Consider the following 26,968-nt stretch of genomic DNA (forward strand, 5'->3'; position numbering starts at 1 on the left):
CCCAGCCGCTCCGCAGCATGTGGGATCTTCCCCAACCAGGACACGAACCCGCGTCCCCTGCATCGACAGGCAGACTCTCAACCACTGCACCACCAGGGAAGCGCCAGACAGGGTATCTTTATGATAAAATGTGATATGAAGGGAATATGTCTGAGAAAAAATTAAGTGGCCATAACAGATATTTTACGAAGTTTGTACATTTCCCTTTAGTTGACCCAGATGGATTTTTTCCTCTTCCTTCCTCGTAGAAGCTTCTTAATTTCATGTCTCTAATGCTCCAGAGCAGAAATACATCTTTGTTTAGACTTTCCTCAAGTTATCTGTGAAAAAATAAACCATACAAAGAGTCCCTGGGTGTGTTTTAGAATGAACAGATCATGGGGGCAGGAGAATTACTTTGTATGTGCAAATGAAGCTGTGTGAAAGCAAGATAAGCTTTAGGAAGGAAATAAGTGACTCAAGCACACATAGGCGGTTTATTCGTACCTTTAAAAATGTTTTTACATTGCAGGTAAAGGGAACTGAGATTTAAAACTGTTAAGCTTAGTGCAAAAATAGAAATGAAACATCACATCCACTACATATATACACACAGAAACTAGTATTATGGTAAAATTTTCTGCTTGTTGTTTTTTTTTTTTTTTTTTTTTTCAAGTTTCTAGAATGTTGGCTGTGACCTTTTGGGTAAAAAGTGCATTCAGAAGTAAGTCTAATAGAGGCTTCTGGTGGAGAGAGTCTTCACGAAGAATAGGGTCAGCTATAGTCTCAATAATTTTAAAAATGTCATATTCTCCTACCTTTTTAGAAGACGTGAAGACGGGTATATTTTAGTAAAAGGATATTCTGAAATTGTAAAAAAAAGTCTTTGTCTAATCAAAGAATAAAAGCAAACTCTATGATTTGTTATACCCAGATGTTAGATCATCTTCCAAGGCCCAGCTGTACTCTCTTGGTGATTTCCTAGCTCTTCAAATAACAAACTTGCCACTTAACAATTGTCACAGGTATGCACATCACTTCCCAAACCAGAATATAAGGTCTTGAAGGAAGGAATTTTGGTTTGTGTTTCCATGCCCATAACACACCAATATGCTGGTTCCCAGGAAGTATTTATTAAACGGATATGAACATTAATAGTGAGATGATTTTTTTTAGTTAGATTATCATGATTTCTGAAAGTTGTACATATGTGTAATTATAGGAAAACCACTTAAACCTTCAATCATGAAAAATGTATTTAAATATTTAAAAATCAAAGTTGAAAAAATTCGCATTGGCTTAAATCATATTTATTAGAGCTTTTAACATTTTGAGAAGCATTTCACACTCCATACACTTCTACTTTAAATTTATTTCTAGATTTTATATGTTGAAGGTTTCTTCATTTTATGATAAATAGTTGTTTACATGGTGATGTATAAGACTGTTTCACCTTAGATGGGATTATTGCAAATTATATGAAAATCTACATATTAACTGGTTGGTCGCTGTTCTCCCTGTGGTGCTGAAGAGTCACCTGTTTGGGAGTAATGGAATGCCGTGGCACTAATAAGGTTGATTTTTCTTTTATTATCATTAAAAAAGTAATAATGAAGTGTAACAATGTCTTTTAATGGGCACCTACCATGTGTCAGGTACTTTCATCTGAGAATAGATATTATTTGTCCCATTGGATAGATGAGGTAACTGAGAGGCTCAGACAATTCAGTATTTGTCAAGGCTATATAACAAGTTCCATGCCAGCTTCTCTGACCCCATGTCCTGTGTTCTTTATACACACTGATAGTAGAGGGAGAGGGTGAGAGAAAAACCTTCGGAGAGTTCCTCTTGTGACCTCTATCATACGTTCTAAGGCCATGTGATCATTGCAACTACTTTTACCACTTGGCTACTTTTATCACTTGGACCAAATCAGTTCTATGAATCAAGTCCTGAGCAAGGTACAGAAATATGTATGCCCATTTACCATGATAAAAAGCGTTAAAACTAGACAGTTTTTGGTAGCAAATTATATTTGTTAGGTACTTGGATAATTTAGAAGGAATACCATGAGCTTCCCCTCTTCCACATAAACAGGTATATGCATTAACTATTAAATATTAAGTATGAAACTCAGGTTATTCAAGAAAAGAATAAGCATAAATATGTGATACGTAGCCTCAACTACTTCATCCTTGATTTTGATGATAATTTTCAGATCAATTTTGAGATGCAGAATAAAAACCATAGCTTTTTGTTTCAATGTCAGATTGATATGGAAGATTATTTGCTTTTAACAGTTCCCACAGTAAGTTTTGTGTGTGTGTGTGTGTATGTGTGTGTGTGGTGTGTGTGTGTTTAGATTGACTTATTTTGTCAGTTTTTAGGGTTTTCCCTCCCAGGCAAGATGGCATTCTCATCCCCTGCTGCTGTTAACATTTGAAGCAGGCAGCCTTTTATTGCACTGTGGTGTAAATTCCAAGTTGCTGACCACGATTAAACAGAAAATGAAACTTGAATGGCACTATCTCAAAATCTACTTAAAGTCATGACAGGTATCTCTGAAGCAATATATCAGTTTTGAACACATGAAGAATAAGAAATTATGGCTTTTTTTGTGGCAGGTTTCTTTTTCTTTGAAATCAAAGGGGAAAAAAATACTGATTTGTCCAGAATCACTGAAACAGTGATTATGGATTGATAAACAGGGTGCACAGTACAAATACAGAATTAATTCTACCTGCACTTGAAATCTGATAGTGTGCACCGTACCTATTTTATAGCAGTTGTAATTTTCTCATTTGTATACAGATACTATAGTAACATTAATAAAAAACAATATAACTAATTAAAAAGCAAGCACTCAAGAAAGATAAGACACAAAGAATTAATTAGTATTATTCTTTCTGCATTGACTGCAAAAGCTTGGTGATCTGAATTGTGCTTCAGCGGGTGAGCTCAGGACTCCCACCAACCCCCAAGGCTCTTCTTTAACGTTTGTTATTACTTAGCTATTTTATTTGGCAGGGATCCCTTCAATCCCATTTTCTAATGCACTGGCAAGCTTCCTGTTGCCAATAGCTTAGAGCCTACTACTGCTAGGGTAAGCGGCATAGCCGAACTTTCTAGGCTGTGCGTCTTTATAAATAATGCATTTGGTTTCCTGTAACTGCATGAACCTTTAGACTTTGGTAAGCATGTCTCTGTTAGTCAGGGTAAAAGAGTTAGGAGATGAACAGTTGTGGAAATATTTGCAGGCAGTTACTCACTAATTAGAACCTGACTCCATCATAGATGCATTCATCACTGGGTTAAATGCTAAAGGAATGCTTATGATATTTATAGTAGACATAAACAAGATATATAAAAAAGATCTTTGCTGACTAAACTGCATGCTTAATTTACCATGGGAAGTGCTTGTAATGTTAATCTAGGATCTTTCGAAACTCCATCACCCGTAATTAGATCTAATTTGCTCTTCATTTTAAGAGCCTCTTTTAGTTTGCACAGAATTCACTGACTTTTTGGGTGTGTGCACACTTGTCCTTAAGAGCAATAAGGAGATGAGATGTTGGTTAAAGATAATACCTGATGCTCCAGGTATCTTGACGGTATAACACTTTGTTGGATTGGAAAGGAAGAAGGGGAAATGCTATGTTAATATGTTAAGAGCAAAGTAAGAAATATACATCATACTTTTAACTTTCACGTGTTACTTACAGAATTAAAAATTAATGTTTTATTTTTGAGCATAAGGGATATTAGCACTTAAACAAGGGACACCATTTTTAAAAAGTGAAAACTGTTTCAGCAATGTTCTTTCAAACGCACCTTCAATGTTAATATAAAATAAGAAAGTTCCACCCCAATATATATCCTTTTCTTCATTGGATATACAATACCATTATTGGAAATTCATAGATTGACAGTGTTCAACATTAAAATTATGTTGTAAGGATAAAAAATTCAAATTGATTTAGATGTTGAATAAGTGGATTGCTCTGTATATTTTCATCAGAATTAATTGAAAAAAGGAAAAATCATGTTTCTAATTTGATAAAGGATATTGATTCTGATCATTTTATCGTTGGTTTCTTTAATTACCATCAATTCATATTTGAACAGCTCATATATTTATGAGGATGATAACTTATAACTTTAATAGTAAAGCTTATTTGGTCATCTTTAGTCTTGCCACATCAGTGATTTTGCAGAGCCTAGGTAGTCACCAGAACTAATGTTAGTCAAAATGTTTAATACTTCTTTCTTTCAATCACGCTGACCTTCTTTATTGATTAAACTAGCTTCTACAAGCAACCACTTATTGAATCAGATCTTCAGATCTGAATCTGTATGTATGTAATATAATTTTTTCTTTTTGATGTGTATATTTTGAAATGTCAGAATTTCTATGCATTTAAAATGTTTCCTTAATAATTCAGGAAATTTGGGTAACTAAATTTAAAACTGTGCATTGGCGTCACCAGTAAATAAGAAGTCTTCATCAAAAAGATAATAAAATGTATTAATTTTTAATTTTTTTTATTTTAGTCCACCCACCAAAAACAGTCAAGGAAAAAACTTTTTAAAGAACTGTAAAAAAAATCAACCCACCATCAGATTTCTACTATAGCCCAGTCTGTTTTGATGGGTGTTTGGTTTTGATAGTTTCTGAGAATGGAAATAGATGGATTAGGTTTTTCTGCCTCCAATTGTCTGGTACTTCTAAAGGCCTCTTGCCTGGACATGGTCCCTTCTGGAAATGAATTTCTGCATTCTTCTTCCATCACTCGTCAAAACAAAACGCTCTCAGAAGTAAATGTTTTCGTAACTGGATCCTAAGTGAAGGAAAATCTGAGAAACCTGGACATGCATATACAACAAACAGCATTTCTTGCTGGGCTCTTTTTTTTTTTTTAATCACTCCACAGTGTGTCTACCACACAAATAGAGTCTATTCTAAGACTATCGACTCTCACTTCTGCAGTATTTGCATTCGTGCCAGAGTGGGATTAGGAAAATGAAGTCCTTTATGTAACACCTTGGAAGCAGGAAACACTGCAGCCTCCTTCCCTCTTTCTTTCTCAGTCTTGTGCAGGGCCTGGCTCATATTAGGTACTTAGGAAACGAGTGAATGAATGAATGAAGTTCTCAAAGGCAGCAGGGATAAGATCAACCTAGCACGGATCTGGAAAAACTGAGAAAAGGCACACATTTTTAAAAATATGTGGGAAATCTATGGCAGAAGAGTCATTAAAGACCAAACTTTCCCTTTTCACTTTAATATGGCTAATTTTGAGCTTGCTGTAAACACACAATGTTTCCCAATACTGATTTAATTTCTTCCAAGTAATACTTGAAAGAGAGAAGTTAAACTTTCCTGCTGATCTCTGGGTTTATGGCGTGTCTTCTTCCCTCATCTTGTTCATATTAGAAGCAGTATACAATAGAGGGGCATTACGGTGTGTAGTAGGTTAAAGTTCTTTGATTCATGGACTTACCGGTAACATCATTTGAATAGGTTGGTTTCATCGTGGCCAGAGTTAAGCCACACAGCATAACTAAGTGGATCACCTTATGTTGCAAATTAAATTCTGGCATCAGAAAAAGGTACACTGATTTGAGAAGTAAATCTGTCCAAAGTGGAGATTGTGATATGTGTGTGAACTTAACCTTCTCGTTATCATATTTATTCATGTTCTTTTCTCTTCCTCCTCTCGCCCCACTTCAGTCTTGTTTGGGTCCAGGTCCTGTAGAGCTCAACAGAAAAATCATTTCTTATGTTATCAGTGACACTTTTTTAAAATTCATTTTTCACTGAAGTATAGTTGAAGTATAATATTATATAAGTTACAGGTGTACAATATAGTGATTCACAATTTTTAAAGGTTATACTCTATTTATCATTATTATAAAATATTGGCTATATCCCCTGTGTTGTACAATATATCCTTGTAGCTTTTTTTTTTTGTTTTTTTTTGGCTGCACCACGAGGCTTGTGGGCTCTTAGTTCCCTGACCAGGGATTGAAGCCCCGGCAGTGAAAGTGTGGCGTCTTAACCACTGGACCACCAGGGAATTCCCCTTGTAGCTTATTTTATATCTAATAGTTTGTACCTCTTAGTCCCCTACCCCTCTATTGCCCCTCCCCACTTCCCTCTCCCCACTGGTAACCACTAGTTTGTTCTCTATATCTGTGAATCTGCTTCTTTTTTGTTATAGTCACTAGTTTGTTGTATTTTTTAGATTCCACGTATAAGTCATATCATACAGTATCTGTCTTTATCTGTCTGACTTATTTCACTTAGCATAATGTCCTCCAATGACTTTTTTGAAGTCTTCTTCCATTGGTTGCACTTTCAAAATATAATTCTCAAGAGGAGAAGTAAGGATCCTGATAGTGAGAATTATAAATAAGGAAGGACTGATGTGTATCTAATACTTGCCGCGATGTCTGACCTGCTTCTGTTTTTTACAGTCAACCTTCTCATCTGTTTTCCAAGGTGACTAAGACCTTACCGCGCTCAAACTTTGCATCATGCCTTCTCTCAGCAGATAACCTCACTTGCTACTTCAGAGAAAAGAGACATTATGGGGTGGAACTTCTTTTACCTTCTTGCTACCAAATCTATAAGCCTCAGCACAATGCCAGGGACATAAGCGGCCACTTAGTAAGCATTATTTTAGATGGATGGGTGGATGGATGTGTAGATAAATTAACATATATTGTGGGGCTTTAGAAATGTAAGTTACTTTTCATTACATAAAATACCACGACTTTAAAATCTGCAATCTGCTTTTGAGAAGCAGGTCATCCTGAGGTTTTCCATTTTTTACCTGCCAGAGTGTGAAAAGAAGTTTGTTTAAATGCTGAGCAACAAATTTCCTAATCACTTGCTGTATGTTGGCTGAATAACAGTAATATTTCATTTTGAGTTGGACAGCTCAAGCATTTAGCCCTGATTTTTTGACAGCATACATATCACTAAAATAATTATTTTTGTACCCATTCAACACATTTTTTTTACCAGCCAGAGGTTATTTTGAACCCTTCTGGCTCCACGAGTACAGTTAGCTCTGAGCCTAAGATGCCTAAGATGTTTTGCCTTCTCTTGCACTTTTTTTTTTTCATTTCAGAGCTCTCTCTCTGCTGTTCTTTTGCATCACCAAATGCTTAGGTACCTTAAAAAAAGCTTAAGTAGTAGTACTTGTCTCAAGAGATTCTTTGGTATTAAGGTATATGAGTGTTTAACAATAATTTAACTTTTGATATGCCCATACGAAACTTGGAGTCTTTTTGTGGGTAAAGGGAAGACTGAGAGGGATGCACTTGGACATGGGTACTTTTTGGATGCCTTTGACATCAGTCAGTGATAGACTATGGCAAACATTTGGAAGGACGTGGTGATATAAGAAAAGATGGGGCTAAATCCAGGTATTTAACCCGGGGTTAAGGAGACAACCTGAGGATGGGTTATTTGTCTGACCTCTAGTGACAGAGTCCTGGCAAAGCCTCAGGAAAGAATTTTTGAGAAACACTTCAAAAGATTTATGTTTCATTTGAGAAGCCTGTCTAAAAGCCCCTTGAACCACTTAAGTTAAGCTTTCCCTTCTTACGGACGGTATGTGGGGACAGAAATAAGCGTATGGTTGAAACTCTCTGCATTGCAGTGAGATGTAAAAGAAGTACTTTTCCTGCTAGGTTAAATTGCTGTGCATGCCTCTTGCTGTCAGTGACATGATTTAGTTAAATACAGATGCTTTTAGAGGGGCTTTGTACTGTGTCATAAATATTTAATAGTTTTATAAAATATGTGTATGCATAACTGGGTGGGAAATACAGCAGTGGAGAAACCCAACTTCCACATCAGAGCCTTTGGCCTTATAGTGTCCACTGACCATTTGATCTTTGAAAAAGATGTGTTCAAGATGGGAGTGTCGTTAAGAATAAAAGGATTCTTTTTTTTTTTTTCTCAACAAACTGAAGCTTACTGTCCAACCTTTCTCATTTTGTCAGTAGAATGAACTGTACAATTTCCCTATTCATGTTATTCATAGATGTTCTAATCCCTAGCGAGTGAAGTATCACATTAAAAAAAAATCCCTTCTCAATAAATGAATGGTCTGGGAGGTGGGTTCAGGAAAAGCTCTTAGATTTTCTGCAGCAGCTAATGGTTTGTCATATAAAGATACTCCATTGTCATTAGACAATGATTCAAATTAGGGTGAATCATATTCTTGATATAATTTTGGAATTCATCTTAAAGTAAGTGTGGTGGGGGAAGGTGGGTGGGGAGGCATCGTGCAGTGGAGGAAGGAGAATAATTGAGTGCAGGTTACCGAATGTGGAATTGGTAGATTATTTGGTTTGGTTTGGCATCGGCTTAGGAGTTTTTATAATAAAACATACTACATATATGGTAGTCAGAAACAGCCATGAAAAAGTCTTTTTAAACTTTTTCTAGCATTTCATTATGAAATTTTGAAACATACAGAAAAGTTGAATGACTTGTAAACAATGTATACCCAATCTCTAGATTTTACAGTGTTAACAGTCACCATATTTGCTTTATCAAATATGTATCCATTTATCTATCAATCAACTTTTTATTTCTGATGCAATTTCAAGTAAGTTGCATATATGAATGCATCTTGTATCCAAATATTCCAGCATGCATGATGTATATGTCTTATTATATTATTTAAAATAATATATAGGTGATGGATTATGTCAACAAATAGAATATAGGTTTCTCTGGAATAAGTCTTCATATTTGGACCTGGGATTTTCTAATCGTATTTCAGAGTATAACTCAGTCATCAGAAGCCTTCCTTTTCCTGTTCCTGACAATCACTCCTTCCTGTGTCCCAGACTTCTAATTCTCCAGATTAAAAGAGGATGTGAGCCTGGCTCACCAATTCTCAGATATTGACAACATTTGATATTGTATGTGTTTGAATCATTCATCGCAGTAATACTGGGCTGATCCCTATTTTGGAGTGACAGTCTTCTTTCCTGAGGATAAGCTCCCTTCCATTCACTAAAGTTTCTTTATTCTATACCTTCTTTTTTTAATTTAATTTTTCTTTTATGTTGGAGTATAGTTGATTTACAGTGCTGTGTTAGTTTCAGGTGTACAGCAAAGTGGTTCAGTTATACATATACATATATCCATTCTTTTTCAGATTCTTTTCCCCTATAGGTTATTACAGCATATTGAGTAGAGTTCCCTGTGCTATACAGTAGGTCCTTGTTGATTATCCGTTTTATATATAGTAGTGTGTGTATGTTAATCCTAAACTCCTGATTTATCCCTCCCCCACTTTCCCCTTTGGTAACCATAAGTTTGTTTTCCACGTCTGTAAGTCTATCTCTGTTTTGTAAATAAGTTCATTTATATCATCTTTTTAGATTCCACGTATAAGTGATGTTGTATATTTGTCTTTCTCTGTCTAACTTACTTCACTTAGTATGATAATCTCTAGGTTCTTTATTCTGGACCTTCTCATGTAAGCGATTAGAGCCCACATTCTGTGTGTCCCCTTAATGATGAAATGCTGTTGAATGAGTCTAAATATGAATATTCGTTTCTTAATAACCTCCAGAAAAAGGGTCTGAATATTCAGTAGAGTTGTGACCAAAAGTGGTCATGGGAGCATTATATAGATTAAACTTTCAAGTAGAAACAGTTGCAGTAAAAGATCAAAGTGAGATGTTTCTTTAGAGATAACCCGTGGCAGTAATGATAGAAAATTTAAACCGCCCATTGTCTGGCAGTAACTCAAGGATATCTACATGGTTAGTACATAACTAAAGAGCTTCCCTTTGTAGAAATGAGTTCAAAGAGGAGGAGCAATAGCCCTGAATTCCAGTCTTGACTTTGAAATTAACTTTGGTGCTCCAGGCAGATTATTTTTATCTTCGGAGACTGGTTGTTTTGTTTTGTTTTTTCCTTCTTCTGTAAGATAAAATTCATGGGCGAGGGCTGTTCCAGCTCCAATAGTCAATGAAAAATTGAAATCTAACTATTCTTTTTTTTTTTTTTTTTTTTTTGCGGTATGCGGGCCTCTCACTGTTGTGGCCTCCCCCGTTGCGGAGCACAGGCTCCGGACGCGCAGGCTCCGGACGCGCAGGCTCAGCGGCCATGGCTCACGGGCCCAGCCGCTCCGCGGCATATGGGATCCTCCCAGACCGGGGCACGAACCCGTATCCCCTGCATCGGCAGGCGGACTCTCAACCACTTGCGCCACCAGGGAGGCCCGAAATCTAACTATTCTTGAGATTACAGTTCATCTTTGCATTAAGGCTACATCCTTTCACTCCACATAATTTCAGAGATACAGAGAAAAGAAACAAGTCATTCTTAAACAGATCTGACTCTAGCAATACATGGTACGACTTATGATAGGAAGTTCTGAATGGGAGGTCAAATCATAAGATATTTTTGTCTTATGACTTTCAAATTCATAGTTTTAAAGTAATAAAAATTGCAACAATGCAGAAAGAGTTCCCACCCCTTGGACTGAGAAATAGCAGAAAAATATAGAGCTGGCATTTGATTTTAAATGGGATACTTCCGCTTGTATGAGTATTGTAAGGCTTATGACCTTACAACATAATCTCGGGTTAGACGGCTCACTGGAATGCCAAATCAGTTCTAGAAACTGCATATATTTTTATCACTCCCTTTTTTCCCTTTGGTGGAGCTTTACATTTTTCTTTTGATCAGCAACAAGGAGAGAACTGTGTAGACTCTAAGGAAAATGTATATTGTTAACATGTTTCCTCTGGCTGAAGTCTTTTCAAATTTACAAATTTGGATTGTATTTAAAAGTAGAACAATTCAGATCATTCCTTTCCGCAAGCTTCCTTTATTTCAGGTAGATTGTGAGGACTTATTTTATACGTGCCTTTATATGACGTTTCAGAATCTCTTGAGTAGATGGTCCTCTCTTACGAGTAATTCATAACTGCCTTCACATGTGGCCCACCTCATGCTCAACAGTTTCTACCTGAAACAGAAGATTTAAAAAACGAATTTCTAGGGCATTTGTAAGAGTGAGGTGCTGTACACTACATTTTTTGATTCATCTGGGGACCAGTTTATAGAGTCAGCTGACCAGCAACTGAACTATAAACAAATAGCTAGTGCCTAAGTATAAATCAAGTTCAAAAACTTCCATGTTTTGAAACTTTACTGAACTTGTATTAAATTAGCATTGATTAGCAGATGTATTTCTTCCTTATGTTTAATTTCTCTTACTGCACCAAAGTACAGCCTTTATGATTTTCTTTAAATAAGATTATACATATACATGCACTTAAAAACACAGATGATCCCTTGTATTTTTGTGCCATTTGCCACAGTATTTAAGGATAAAACAAACAGAAATTATCTCTTAGCTGTGCTGCTTTGTGCTGTGAACCTATAGTAGTGAATAGTAATGAAACAGAGCAAAGATATTTGTTCAAGTCAACTGATTCCACATATATTGCTCTATTAAACATTATGAATGACCATCCATCCATATAACCTCAGAGTAGTCACTATAAAGATGATTTTCCTTCTTTCCAATATACACAGTGAAATTTAATAGTATTTGCATTTATTCATGCAAATAAAACTCTGTATGGCATATCCATGTCTTTAAGATATTTTTTCCATAGTTGATACATCACTCTTTAGTAGAGTTTCCATTTTGATGCATTAACTCAATAATACTTAACTGAGTGCCTTCTGTGTGCCAGGCATGTTCTAGGTAGTAGGGATATAGTGATGCAAACAGACACAAGTGCTTGCCCTTACGGAATTTACATTCCAGTGATGAGTTTATCACACATTTCAAAACAAAGCACACTGTGTTGAAAATACAGATAGTTCAAATAACTGCCACTCTCTCCCCAGTTTTTGCTCATATTTCTGGTATATTCTAAATACGGGAATGGAATGGTGTTGAGCAACGAGAAATAATATTTTGAGTACATAAAATGAGCGAGAGTTATAAGCCTTGCTCATTGTCTCATAAAATTTCTTTTGAATTGAAACTCTCAATGACACATCAATTTATTATATCTTTGTGCTTTTGAGTTCCTTGGGATGCAGTATTGCATCATCAACATCAATTCACAGTTCTTAGTTAATTAATAATTGTCAGAGATTCAATGCTACATGACCTACTAAGATTTTGTAGAAGAAAGGGCAACCTGTACTTGACAAAGTCTCATTATTTTAGTGCAGTCCACTAGTAAAAGTGGTCAGATAGACTAGGTTTTCCTTTTAACAGTAAATGTTGGGGAAGCTGAAACCATGATGAGTGTGCAGTGTAATTTTTTTTTATTGAGTTGGAATTCACATAACATAAAATTGACCATCTTACCGTGAACAATTCATTGGCATTTATCACAATGATGTACAACCACCATCTCCATCTAGTTTCAAACATGTTCAGGGTAATTGTAAAAGAAAGGTGATGTGTAAAAAGAAAAAGAAAAAAAAAGTAGTAGAAATCTGTCTTTTGTTCATTTTTTAAAGGGACGTGGAAATATCGGTGTTCGTAAGCTTTATTGGAGATGGAGCCTAAAGGGTTAAAGTGAGGTGTACTTGGAGTTCTTCCTACAAACATGCTTGTTTTATTGGATGAAATTCTGATCCCTAATCCTATTCACACTACCCTGTTCTCACTTCTTTATTGCTATAGAGATTTGGTAAAGGGATAAAGGCAACTTCTGACTCGTAGTCTCAAGGGTAGAACGAATGGAAAATTCCTTTTATTCTTTACCTCCTGTCCTACTCCCTTTCCTCAATTAGGTTTACCTTCCAGTTGGATGGGAAACAACTTTATAGGTTGCTGGCTCCCTGCAAGCTGATCTTAGCTCCAAGAAGCCACAGTGTTCATAGGCTACATCTCCAGGGAGGACATATACACATCCCACAGTCTGATTTGTGTAGTCCAGGGGAAAAAACAGCTGTGGCAGCCGACAGGATTCTGTCTCCAAAGTTCCATCCTAGCCTTTACGTAATCTGTTCTCTTCCTTTGTAAGTGTTGGTCACCTTTAATATGACAACAAGAGCAGTGCCCAGTAATTTCTTTGTCTGCTGAGTACGTCTGTTCTTAATGATAGAGGTGAGGTGAGTAGTTGTTATTGGTGCAAGTGAAGGACCACTCTTCTTAACTATGGGTTACTGTTTTCAGTGTCTTCTCTTAGCTGCCTGATTGGGCTGCCTGAATCCCATTTTGGTCTTTGAAATCTAGGTGACCTTGGCTGTGGGTGAAATGCCAGTATATTATACTTGAGTGAAATATTGGTTTGGGGCAGAATTGAGGAGTTAAGTACCACAAATTTAACCTGGGTGATATCTAAAGGAATTATAAATTATTCTAATTTAGTACAAATATGTACTTGCCTATATTGATTTTGAGAATTTACATGAATATTGATAATTAAAATCTCAATACCTCTCAGTTTGAATACGGTAATTGCCTCCATATAGATTTTCTGTGATGTGAAATTTCATGTCCATTGCTAGAATCTTTAAGAAAAATCTCTCTGCTTTAAAATCAGATAGTTAAAGCTAGAAAGCAGGCATATGAATTATTTTAAAGTACCAGTTACTGGTATATCAGTGCAGGTTATATAGAGATGAACTTAAGGATAATTCATTTTGCCCATAAGTTTGTCAGAGTCATAATTACAATTATGCAAACTGCTTCAGGCTTTTGTCATTGTTGTTAGTGATAGTACTGCAAACACATTTTAAGATATTACTACCCTTTAAATCACTTATAATTACGGGCTAATTTAGTCTTGAAAGAAATGATAATATTAGCTCATGCCCACTCAGAGCTTAAAAATATTTCAAAGCAGTGGAGATTGTGCTATACAAAACATAATGTGCTTAAAGCAGATTCTCTCAGGATTTAAGCTCTAGATTTTATTGCTTCTGGGACTCACATGATGGTTATGTAGTATGGATTTAGAGACAGTTTTTAAGACTCCTGTTGACATATGTGAGCAAAATGGTTCCTTGGAAACCGTTCAGGTGTCCAGTCACAGTAAAGTGTGGATTAAAGATTCAGATGCGTATCGCGTGTGCTGACACGCAACGAACTGGAGGGTCAGGGCAGCTTGGACTCTATTAAAGTACAGTGCATTTCTTCCAGTCTTTTCACCACTGCTGTTTTAAAAGGAAAAAGAAAAAAGTCAGCATCGAAACTATCTGTAAGGTAAAGCTACTGAGACTTAACCCCAAAGGCATGCTCTTATAGAAAACTCTTCTTAATCTTTGCAGTGCGGTTATAGCTGAAGACATGTGGTATATATTACAGTGCCCAGGGAATTCAACCTCCAACAGTGTGGAGTCACAATGAAGGCTAATTCCAGGATGAAGTGGGAGCCTTTGCTTCCTCTGTAGCTCCCTTACTTACCGGCATTTCTTGTTTGCTGGACGTTAGTCCAGGACTGCTGTGAGTGGGACAGGGCACTGGAAATTTAAAGGGGACCAGAGTGGGGACATATGAACCTCTCTCCTCTCCCCTAGCACCCCATCCTCCAACATACACTCGGCACTTCACGCTTGGGCATCACCAAGTCTAACAGAATCATTGCAAAAAGAGCTGAAGGCAGAGCTGTCCATGGTTAGAAAAAAAAAAAATGTTCTCGCTGTTGGTTGAAAAATCAGGTAATAACAGTCCTCTTGGTGTACAAAACTTATTAGAGGGCTGGGGAAGGAATGCTATCTCTCAGCAGCAGGCAGGAAGAAATTGCTGTTGAAAAGCTTACCTCTCTGGGGAGGAATCAGATATCAGACTTTGCCAAGCCTCAGGTCCAACCCATAAGGTCCCACCTACATCCCTCCCTCCCCCCCACCCCGCGCCCCATCCCAGCTTTGTTAGATTGCTAGCATCGATCGCTGGCTTTTTCTGACCCAACAGTGGGTGCAGGAAAGAGAGCCAGCAAGACTTAGAGCAGGCAAGGTTGGGGTGGAAAACTGGGGCAGCTTCGGTAGGGAGAAAAAAAAAAGAGAAGGAGGGCGAACGGGGTTGGGGGCCATGGGGACTAAGCTTAACTGGTGCCTGCCAGCTTCTCTTTGATTTGATGGCCTTTATTCCTTCTAATTGGATAAAATAGGAAGTCACTGGCAGTCCCGCGTTGCCGGGTATACTGATTTTACTCAGACCAGCCAGCAGCCCCAGAGTGCGGATGGAGGGAGGCGGGTGGGAGAGGGGGGAGGAAAAAGAAAGGGAAAGGGAGAAAGAGGGAGAGAGAGAGAGAGAACGCTTTTGGAGGAGGAGGGGAGAGGAAGGGAGAGAGACGGTGAAGAAGGGAAGAGCCGCAGAGGCAGAAAGTGAATGAGCGCTCGGGAAGGACAAAGAATAGTTGGTTGCCGGGTGAGGGGTGGAGGCAGGGCGGGGAGCGCAGTTACCGCCCCTCCTGGCCGCGCTCTCGCCTTCAGATCCCTCTGCGATGAGACCGTTTGCAGGGATGCTCGGAGGGCAGGCACCTGCTGCTCTGTAATGATTCAGCCCCTTTCAGCCGTCGCGTCGACACAACAGGATGCTGTCGCTACTGTCACTGCTGCCGCTGCTGCCGCCGCCGCTGCTGCCGCCGCCGCCGCCGCCGCTGGTCCTGCTTTTGCTTTTACTTCTCCTGCATGACAGTTGTTTCCCCCATCTGAGCAGACCCCAGTTTCCGATGCTCGAGGTGAGAGACATGCCTTTCAGTTTGGGCTACTGGTTTACTTAACTGACCGACAAATCAGCTCGGTTTCTCTTTTGGCCTCTGTTCTTCTTGACCAGCCGGGATGCTTTGGAGAAGCATTTAAAAGAACTGCAAAAGTGGCCCAGAAACAGCAGTAAAGAATTACAATATACTTTTATTTGGTAGTTGCTAGAGGCTTTCTTTTCTTCTTCGCCTGCTTTGCTCCTGGACTCCTCTTGCTTTGGGTAATGGCTCTGGACTTGGAGGACTTATCGATTTCCCCCTGTAAGATGCTGTATCATTTGGCTGGGGGATGGTAATGGACGGTGCAGGAGGCCAGGCCTTCTGGAGGTGAGCCGATGGAGATTTATCCCCCAGACATGTCCGAGGCAGCTGCTGAGAGGTCCTCCAGCCCCTCCACTCAGCTGAGTGCAGACCCATCTCTGGATGGGCTTCCGGCAGCAGAAGACATGCCGGAGACCCAGACCGAAGATGGCAGGTCCCCAGGACTCGTGGGCCTGGCCGTTCCCTGCTGTGTCTGCCTGGAAGCTGAGCGCCTGAGAGGTTGCCTCAACTCAGAGAAAATCTGCATCGTCCCCATTCTGGCTTGCCTAGTCAGCCTCTGCCTCTGCATCGCCGGCCTCAAGTGGGTGTTTGTGGACAAGATTTTTGAGTATGACTCTCCCACTCACCTTGACCCCGGAGGGTTAGGCCAGGACCCTATTATTTCTCTGGATCCAACTGCAGCCTCAGCTGTGTGGGTATCATCTGAGGCATACACTTCACCTGTCTCTAGGGCTCACTCTGAAACTGAGGTTCAAGTTACAGTGCAAGTTGACAATGCCGTTGTGTCCTCCGAGCCTTCAGCAGTACCAACCCCGAAGAATCGTATTTTCGCTTTTTCTTTCCTGCCATCCACTGCCCCATCCTTCCCTTCACCCACTCGGAACCCTGAGGTGAGAACACCCAAGGCAGCCACTCAGCCACAAGCAACAGAAACTAATCTCCAGACTGCTCCTAAACTTTGTAAGTAGAGACAGACAGATGATGATGTGTAGAGGAGAGGGGTGGGCTTGAGGTCCTCAGCAGTGTTCTCCAGAGTGTGTACCTGTGTCCTTTTCTTCTTGGATTTTAATGGCATGGTTTGGTTTAAGTGTATCATGTGACTGGGATGCTCCGGGGTGGCCTGGAGAGAGGCGTGAAAAGACCTCGTGAACTGCTGGTTAGAACCGATGCTCTAGCAGCAGCTCCCTCTACCTGGATTGTTAAATCTGGGGTGGGGAACCCAGAACTTCAGCGTCTGGGAGCCATGCTTGAATTTCAGTTACATTCCACTGATTTCTAACACTTTCTAAGATTAAAACATCAGAACATCCATATATATATATAAACATGACTTCTGTACAGCACTGAGTATGATCCTGTGTCCTTTTGTTTTCCCATATAAACTTCCGATCACCTCTTCTCACCTTTCTGTTACCCTCTGCCTCCCGGCCAGCCCAAGCTGCCTCTTCTCTTTCTCCATCTCTTCTTCCTGTTCCCTAAACCACTTCTCCCCACGTTTGTATTTTAATTGGTTCTTCCTGATACCGCATGAAATCTTTAGATGTTTATAGCGCTCACCTCTCAGCAGCATCAGACGGTTGCCGTCGTGCTCAGATAGTAGTTTGAGTGGCTGAGCCCTTATTATGGTGCAGTTTTGTTTTATTCAGGAAGTGGCACAAATCTGCATGAAAGGATTTTCCCAAATTAGGTTTTTTAAGTTTTATTGAAGTATAGTTGATTTACAATGTTGTGTTAATTTCTTCTGTACAACTAAGTGACTCCGTTATACATATACATGTATATATTCTTTTTCATATTCTTTTCCATTATAGTTTTTCCAATTAGTTTTGTTTTCTGGAATCAAATGTTTAAATAGCTTCCTTGACAGTCATTAAAAAGTACAAGATCCATTAGTAAGGTACATCATTTTTTTTTTTTTTTAGATGTGTCATTTTTGTCCATCACCTGAGTAAAGAGAGGCCACGCTCTTAAAACAATACAGAGCTGTTTGTTCTGGGTCATTGCAATGCTTTAAAATGGAAAAGTTGTCAAGGATGAAACCATGACTAGTCAGATTGTTCTAAACGTTATTATAGAAGGGGAGTTTTCTATAGCTTTTTAAAAAAATGTTTCTAATTTATTTTTGTTTCTCTAACATCTATCACTTTTCACCATTGAGACTATTTACTTAGAAAAAAGTAAAGGATCAGAGAACTTGGTTCTGAATAACATGTGTAAAATCTCTTAGAGTTAAAGGAGAGTTGGGGGTAAAGATTCGGTGATGAAATACCCCTTTTGGTTCCCTCTAGATGGTAATGAAGAATACAGACATCTTTTTTCAGATATATTCAGTATGAAGGAGAGCCGTGTGTTCTAGAAACACAGAAAAACTTGATTTGTGATTCAAGCTCATTACATACACACGAGTTTCAGTGGCAAAGATTTAAAGAAAAAAGAGGCTTGTTTTTCAGGTGTAGTTAGGGAAGAACCTCCTTTCTGCAGACACTGCTCTGTATCTTTATCAAATCCCTGAAGTGTCATTAAAGGTCCGACAGCCATCACTGTATTCACCGCCTCTTCCCACCTGGCAAAGTGACCGGGAAATAATACCCAGATGAAATGACAGGCTATAAAAAGCAAGTACAGATCTTGCAAAGAGAAGCACAATTCACCATGAAGACAAGGTTACTTCTTTGTCTTTATCATTTTCAACTTAAGTCTTTAATTAAAATGTGCCTGAATAGGTTTAGCTGTCCAGAAAAAGAAAGAGGACCCTATGAAAAACTCTTCAACTAAACCCTGTAATTTTGTCATCAGAGGAAAACAAGCAAACAAAGAAACCTCCAGCTCAGTTTCCTGATCTAGGACCATGTTAAAAAGTACGTTGTGATGTTTTGAGAAATTCTTTTTTAAGGTAAATTCTTCTACTAAGTGTTTTAATAGATTATACATTCCATGCAGTTTCTTTTCTTTTTTCCAAGCCAGGACATTGATTTTTCTGGCATTTCTATTGAGTGGAAAAGATTTACTGCTGCCTAAAAGCATCACAGTGGCCGGTTCTGGCCAGATGCACAGCTGCAGCATTCTCAGTGCGTTGGAGATAAGCCTACAAAAGCTGTCTGGGAAGTAGTTTTCTCCTGAAAAGTTAGGGCTAGACAGTTGGTTAACACTTTACTGCCTATAGGGTTTGCTGTGTGGAACACTCTGGGTTAATTTTTTGAACTAGTGCCTGAAAACAACAAAAACACGAATATCCTAAAAATTGTGCGTCTATATTCCTTTTATTTTGGAAAGGGATTTGGTCCAGGGAGCTTTGTTTTCAAACACTCATAAGTGGTTGCTCTTGTTGGTTAAGAAGCTTGTAACCATTAACGGAAGGAAAGCAAAAGAAAAAAAAGCTTGGAATTAGGTTGTCATTTTGCAATCTGCTTCACTTTTTGCTCTTCCATTAAGAAACTGTCGCTTAGTCACAGAAGAACCGGGTCTTTTCTTTCATCATCCTGCGTGGTTTTGACATGCACGAAGCTGTCACGTCTTATATTTTTTTAAAAAGGCATTGTCATATCTGAACCACGCTCTTCCGTGGTCTCAGGACTTGATTCTCCGTTTCTATCTGGCTCAGCATATTCAGCGTATTATGCACAGAGCTGTAGCCTTCAAGGTCATAGTCTGTTGAGGGCTAATTGATTCTTCTTTATCCTGGAGCCTGCGAGAGTGGAAGAGAGACAATCCTAGTAATTGCGTCTGCTGTGTTATTTCCCAAACCAATCTACCTATTAGCACATTAGGGTTTTATTCCATAAATACTAGAATTACCCTCTCCCTCACTGACTCTTCTAAAATCCAGACACTCTTTGTCTTTATTACAATAAAAGGCAGAATATCACCTTTTAAATTGCTTAGAGGTATAGGCTATGTCAGCCGTTCTAAAATGGGTATGTCTTTCATAAGGCAATATAACTGCATGTTCTCACCATATTAATCTATTCATACGTGTAGACACTAAGAAATCTAATACAGGGCTAATAATTTAATATGTAGACTGTTTATAAAATATGAAAAAATTAAAATATGTATATGTAAATCTAAAATTTTTCTGTGTAGTTAGTGGTTTCCCACTATGATCATTGTATTGCCATGTGACTAGTTAAGTTTTTAGTTTTCATCAAGTCACTTAATACTGGAACCATTCATTTGTTTTCTTTGCCTGGGCTTTAAGATTTTTCTTACCCTCTGTTTATATGGAAAGATCTGACTCTGGGAGATTGCAAACTTAGATGACTATAAAAAGAACTGATTAACTGAATTGTAACCAGGAAACTAGGGTACCATCTTGAAAGAAAATATATTTTTGGGTGGGACAACATGCTTGACAACAGACTCTTTGTTATTAGAATGTATTAATATTTTCATCTTAAGCCAAATTTGTTTTGCTTTGTCTTAAATCTTTGTACTGTTGGGTTTCACGGCAAACTGTTGTTACCAGAGTGACAATATGAAGTACTGCCATATGCAAAATTCAACACGATTAATTGAATATACCATAGGATTTCTTCCCTTCCATTGAAAAGTGGCATTCATTTTAAGTCCAGTAGATTTTTCTAGGTCTTTGCAATTGTTCTTATAGTATTTCAGAATGGTGATTCCAAATAACTTTTCTCTGCTTTAACCATATTTATTGAGAGCCTAAGATGTTAAAAACTGGAAAAAGCTGAAAGCTCCTCAATTTGAACCAAGTAATTTTATAAATTTACTGATGAGGAAAGCCAGACTCTGAACGATTTAGTAAAATTAAGTCTTTTACTAAAATTCACAAAACTCTGAAAGGTTTAGGGAAATCCAAAATAGTAGAAAACAGAGTAATGTCCTATCTCCCAGAATTTAATCCTAAACAGTTTTCTTCTATCATTTTTCCCCTGTTCTAGAGAGTTAGAGCTGAAGACTAACTCTGGTAGTTTAAGTGGCATCTGCCTGGTAGTTAAGGGGAGTACTTCAAGTGTGACCACTGGTCACATGTGTATGGTTCACTTAAAAAAATAAAATTAAAATTTCTGATTTTCTTCTTTTGCTCTTGCTAAATTTTCTGCAGTTATGGCCTTTTTCTTTTTTATTTCATCACACATACAATGTTCCGCTTGCTTTTGAAAACAGCTTAGGTTTTCTAGGGTGATCTCTTTCTTGACAGGCAGCAGATGACTATACAGCTCACCTCTTTCCTGAATATCCCACTTTGATTATTTCTCCTTATTCCTTCCTCTCCCTTCCCACCCTCCCAATTATACCTTGACTCTTTCTTATTTTCCTAATTATGCCTTGGTGGCTTTATGTGTCAAAATTCCATTGCATTCTAAGATATCAACACATCTTCACCTGCCTTTTCTTTCCTATAGAACTTCATTGCATTTTAATACCAGACAGTACTTACACATATTACAAAAACACATACCAAAAAATGTCTCCATCCAGTAAACAATATACTGGTTTGTTACTGGCACCATCGATTCAAACTTTCATCCCTTTTCTTTATCTCTCCTTCTTTTCCACTATATAAACATATAAATATACATATCAGCATCTCTGCATTCCCAGAAAATCATTATGTCCCAGGCCATACATCTCTGTTCTTTCTTCCTTCCCTTTTAATAATACCTCATCGTATCCTTTTAAAACATGAAGGAAGAGATAATTTATAGATTGAGAAAGGCATAAAAAAGTTATGACTTATCTAGTGTTGAGCTAGAAGCCCCTGAGAACTAGAACTATAACTCCTGTCCACCGAATCTATTGAACTTTCTATCAGCCATAAACTATACCATGTCTGCTTTTATGCTCGTGTTTGCATTTTTATTATTGTTGTTATGTCCATGATTCAGTTTTCTTTTATTGTTTCCTCTTTTTCTTTATTCAGCGAATACATATCAAATACCTACTATATGCCAGGCACTGTTCTAGATTGGTTATATCACAATAAAAACCAGTGAAAGTCCTTGCCCTCATAGAGCTTTTGTTCTAGTGGATTTTAAGAATCGATTTGCACAGCTCGAGTTATTTCTTGACTTTCCTCCACAGATACTCTCTGAATTCAGTGTTTCTTCCCCTTACCTTCATTTTATTCACATTTTGACTGCCATTCCTGTTCCTCCCGTAGTACTCCTCTATCTGTGGAATACTGAACACTTACCCAACAATGTCCTTTATCTTAAAGCGACACCCATCCCATCTCTGCTACCAACAAGCTGGGTAACTTTGGCGGATTCCTGTTTGGCCTCTATGACACTATTTAACCAAACCATTGAAGTGGTTGGGAAGATAATATCTGTTTAGGAACACTCTCTTAAAATGGAAAATATATCCATAACGCTGCCATGTAAAGAATGTAAGCTTACTTCCAGATTCTAGCAAGTTGATAGCTGTAAATATTTTTTTTTTCAATCATACTTTCTGTGTATTGTTATGGCTTACAGAACAAGGGCATTAACATAATCCTGAGGATTTTTAGTTTCATTGTCCAGAGAAAGGCTGGAATCTGTCATTAAGTTATCTAGTTCTCAAATTGAAAAGAAACTTGGGTTCATATATCATTCACACGAGTAGGAATGAAATAAGATCGATCTTCATCATCTCAAACCTTGTTGCCATCTTTACTGCAGTGAATCGAACCCACTATTTGTATGTGTGTGTATATACATTCAAAGGTCATTTCTGAATAATATAATTGATATTCTGTAATCATACAATTTTCTATGTTGAACATTTGGAGAGATTATCTGAGTGACTTCCTGAGGGAGGAAACTCAGATCTGGAAAAGTGAAGTGACTTGCCCAAGGACACTACAGCTACTTAGTGTCAGTGCTGAGACTAAAAACTGAAATAATCCTTTTCTTCTCTATACCCTGCTTTTCTTTTCCAAGTTGTTTTTAGCCTTTATGTTCAAATAGTATGTACTGCCTTAATTTAAATGATCGTGATTTCCTGTTTATTATTTAAATCCTAACTAGTAAAACTTTCATCACTCCACCATAGATGTCTTCTTTAGAGAACAGAGTTTTACCCCTCTGATTTTGATCAGTGTAGGACGCCCCTCTGGAGTGGAGGTTGGACATCCCTTTCCCAACAACGTAGTATATAGGAAAATTTTTTAACAATTAAAGTTAGCCCCGACTGAAGTGCGCTACTTATTTGGAAAGAATTTAGTTTCTTCTTAATGGAGGTATTCAATCAGTGACATTGTGGAGGAACATTCATGCTCCAAGCAGATTACTGAGTAGTTTACAGCTGATATCTCTTACAGCTTTGATTTCTGTCTTGCCCTAGGGCATTAGCTTTCCGGTTGGGCAGACCAGAATTTTTTTTAATTTTTATTTTATATTGGAGTAGGGTTGATTAATAATGTTGTGTTAGTTTCAGGTGTACAGCACAGTGATTCAGTTTTACATGTGCACGTATCTCTTCTTTTTCAAATTCTTTTCCCATTTAGGTTATTACAGAATATTGAGCAGAGTTCCCTGTGCTATACAGTAGGTCCTTGTTTGTTATCTCTCTTAAATATAGCAGTGTATACATGTCAATGCCAAACTCCCAGTCTATCCCTCCCCCCCACCTTTCCCCCGGCAACCATAAATTTGTTCTCTAAGTCTGTGAGGGGCAGACCGGAATTTGAATCTTACCTCCATTCTTTACAGCCTTGAGCAAGTTAGATCATCCCTCTGAATCTGTTTTCTCATTTATTCATGAGAATAGCAGTATGCATCTCTTGAGGCTGTTTGGGGGATTGAATGAGTTATGGGAAAACACCAAGTCCTAAGCCTAAAATATAGTAAATATGAAACCAGTACCAATTTTCTCTCTCATTCTACTTTGACACCCTTCTTCACTTTATTCTTTTCCTCCTTTGATCTTGACAGAGTAGTTTTGTAACAAAATCTGGAGAGTAAGTTTGGGAGTTGGCGAAAGCTTATGCAAAACTTAGAAGATAAGAGTTGAAGAAGCATCATGGTGCAGTGGAAATTGTATTGGAAACTTGATGTCAAATCCCAGTTCTACCATTTATAAGCTGTATGACCTTGAACAAATCACTTCACCACCTGAGATTTAGTTTTTACATCAGAACAAATGGGAATGTTAATCCCTAAAACATTCATGAGATTGTGTTAAGGGCTACGTAAGTTACTCTATGTGGAAAAAAAAATTCCTGATGTTAGAACAGGGCTTAAGAAGTATTAACTTTCTTCTTCCTCTCTCTAGCACCATTCATATAAACAGTATTCACGTATGTTAACATTCCTAGGAATAAATTGTAGGGAGGCTTAACAAGTGGATTAATTTGTTATGTGTTAGAGTGATACAGAACTTTACTAATTTCCTAAACCATAGTATCATTAAAAAGAGTGATTTTTCCCCATAAAAAAAATTGGTTAGGATACATAGATTATTACTGTTTGGGTAATGTCCGAAAATCACGGTGTGAGGGGCTTTCTTACAGAGAGAATGATGAGGAGTTACTTGTAAGAGAGAAAAAGACAGGTAGTAACTAAAATTGTGTTTGTCATGAAAGTACCTTCTATGGGAAGGTTAGGGTAGTAAAAAATAATCCATACAGTTTAGGTGTAGTGCACAGAAAGAGCTGAACCGAAAAGATCGTGAATCCTTCTTTATCTGAATGGAAATGATGTTCACCTAACATTTTTCGTTGTCCCAAACTGGAATTTCTGGACCCCAAAAGATAGGAATTAAGCTCAGAATTTCACAAAATGCATTAAAAAAATAATTTACCTAGAATAAGTTTACACGAGCCAAGTCAAACATAGATGTTATTTTAATTTGGTTAAAAATACAATATATATATATATGAATTCTACAAATAATATATGTATGTTTAGCTTATACATGTAATATCCTAAATAAAAGGAGAAATGATTTGATAATTAATAACTAAGATTGGGTAAATAAAGTCACTTAAAGTATAGAGAAAAATGTTGTTTATCAATAACTTTAAAAACAAAAATAAAAACAAAACTCTAGCCCTGTATCTACAAACATGTATAGTAATCAGTAATAATATATGTGTTTTCATTTATTCTTTACTGTAGAACTAGAAATATGTGAAAACTTTATGCTTTGGTCATCTTGATTCTTATTTATTCAAGTATGATAGATTTGCTGCAGAAATTGGACTCTAAATCAGTATTGGAGCAATGAGGCCACCACTTCTAAGGGGAAAATATTTGACAACATACTAGGGCAGATTTTACCGGGGTATAGGCTTTTCTGACAGTGCAGTGGAAATAAGCTGATAGACCCAATAAAATTTGATGAATTATACTGGAAAGCTTCCTAAGCTAAAGCATTTTAAATTTTTCATCAAGAATATAGTGTGACAAGACGAGATTTGATTTACTATAATTTTCAGTGACATGCACTTGAGTGTTTGAATTGCCTTTCTTGAGATACTGCTATCTCAGCCGAAGGGGAAATATATGAGCTCTATTTTAAGCAAAAGTTAGTACAGAATTTAATACTCATATAATTCTCTACTTTAAAAAAAAGTGTCTTCCAAATTCATTTTATTAAAAACTCATAATTTAAAATTAAACCAGATGTCCATATATTCATATGCATTTGAAGATGAGAGCACCGTTGTGGACAAAGACGATGGCCGCAAAGGAAACATAATTAACAGGCAAACAAATGACACCAGAAGTTTCAAGTCTTAACTTTGCTACCTATGTTGGTGTCCGATGTTGATATAATTTTATTTCTCTAGTTTTCCTCTCTTCTCCGTCCCCTCATTTCTTACGTCCTTGCCATCCCACAGTTACTTTTCTCTTCACTCTCCCCACCATTCCTTCTTCTCCAGTGATCTTGCTGCACGTCTTCCTCAATTCTCCCACCCTCCTCTGAAGCCAGGGTCTCAGAGCATCAGAGGATATGGAGCAGTTGGTCTAGACCTGTGGTTTCTCCCTAGATGGGGTGGGGGAGGGAGAGTGAATGAGACCTGAACCACAGACTTGACTACGAATAGCCTGATGACTTTCATTGTTGCCTCTTCCTTTGCTAAGTAACAGGAAGTATTTGTTTGATGAAATATGTTGGTGTTATGCAATAAAATCTCCATAAATAAATGGAATGATCTAAAGACAGTGGAATTGAACTCTTGTTAGCATTTGTTTGTAATCCCTTGGTGGAGCTTCCTGGGTCATAATTGCTTGGTCTTCTGGGAGCAAAAGGAATCAGTAACCATTGATTGGTACATGTTGCTAAGTACTGCCTACAAAGCAAATCTTAAGAGTGATTAGTGGCAGCATTGAGTGTTACCACTCTGATCTTTCCTTGCTATAATCCTTAGAGCAAGCTGGATTTTTATAGTTTTCCCATCAGACAACTCTTATGATTTTTCAAAGAGAAGAGAAGAAACAATGTCATGTCATCTGTGAAGACTTGGGTTTACATAGGGAAAAAATATATATATAAAATAATTACTTCAGTCTTTTTATCTTTCTACTTCAACGACAGCAAGGAGGTATCTCCCTTAACCCCTGCCTAGGAAGTGCAGTTTCATATGCCTGGGATCCTCTAATTATAGTTCATCTGCACTCTGGAACCTCAGGTACACATAGCCTATGACCTACACTTTACTAATCAGTAAACTATTTATAAAAACACTGGGATCAATATAATAAGTCTTCGGCCTCTCAAAATCCTTGGAAATTGGTTGTTCTAGATTGCTGAGTTTTCGAAATAGCTGATGCTTTGTCACCTTGAAACTTTAACTTTATCCATTTTGGATCAAAATCTTTTGATAATCTATGCTACTTGTTAATGGGATTTATCAAATATAGAATCTTCATAATGGCGAGTCCGGTAATGTCTTGAGGACATAGTGGGTTAGGTTAAACTTTCTTGAAAACTGAGCTCATTAGGACATACTGAGTTATATTGGGAATTCTAACCCCAGACTGATATATATTTTAAATGTACTGGGTTATTACATAGTTGCAATTAGAATTTCAGAGCTTTAAGGCATCATGGAGCAGATTTAAACCAAATCTTTTCTTTTAGCACAGAGAAAAATGATATAAACTATCTGTGCCTTAATTTCCTTGTCTGTGAAGTAGTGGCAATAATTATACCTCCCTCTTGAGGTTTTTATGAGGATCAAATAAGTTAATGTATATAAAGCATTTGGAGTCGTCCCTGGTACGTAAGCATTATGTAATCGTGAGCTACCATTATGCAGGTTTTTTGT

At 37.6% G+C, this 26,968-nt stretch overlaps 2 protein-coding genes across 12 annotated transcripts in view; both read left to right on the plus strand.

Annotated features, from left to right (window-relative positions):
- The window catches only part of NRG1 (neuregulin 1), a 1,033,559-nt gene that overhangs the window by 902,492 nt on the left and 104,099 nt on the right, over positions 1-26,968 (plus strand). For 2 of the 11 annotated variants that reach the window (XM_060085728.1, XM_060085727.1), the window contains exon 1: positions 16,038-16,704. The exons of the other annotated variants lie outside the window; for them this stretch is intronic. In XM_060085728.1, coding sequence (XP_059941711.1) covers positions 16,038-16,704 — 667 coding nt within the window. Of the gene's footprint in view, positions 1-16,037; positions 16,705-26,968 lie in introns of those variants that run through there. 11 annotated transcript variants of the gene reach the window in all.
- On the plus strand, positions 15,535-15,723 carry LOC132481273 (uncharacterized). Its single transcript, XM_060086022.1, has one exon. It carries the CDS (start codon positions 15,535-15,537, stop codon positions 15,721-15,723), a length of 189 nt encoding a protein of 62 aa, XP_059942005.1.

The sequence above is a fragment of the Mesoplodon densirostris genome, chromosome 20 (assembly GCF_025265405.1).
Source record: "Mesoplodon densirostris isolate mMesDen1 chromosome 20, mMesDen1 primary haplotype, whole genome shotgun sequence".
NCBI classification, from domain to species: domain Eukaryota; kingdom Metazoa; phylum Chordata; class Mammalia; order Artiodactyla; family Ziphiidae; genus Mesoplodon; species Mesoplodon densirostris.

Bases quoted from the DNA above. Each gene is read 5' to 3' on its own strand.
- LOC132481273 (XM_060086022.1), top strand. From the start codon at position 15,535: ATGCTGTCGCTACTGTCACTGCTGCCGCTGCTGCCGCCGCCGCTGCTG.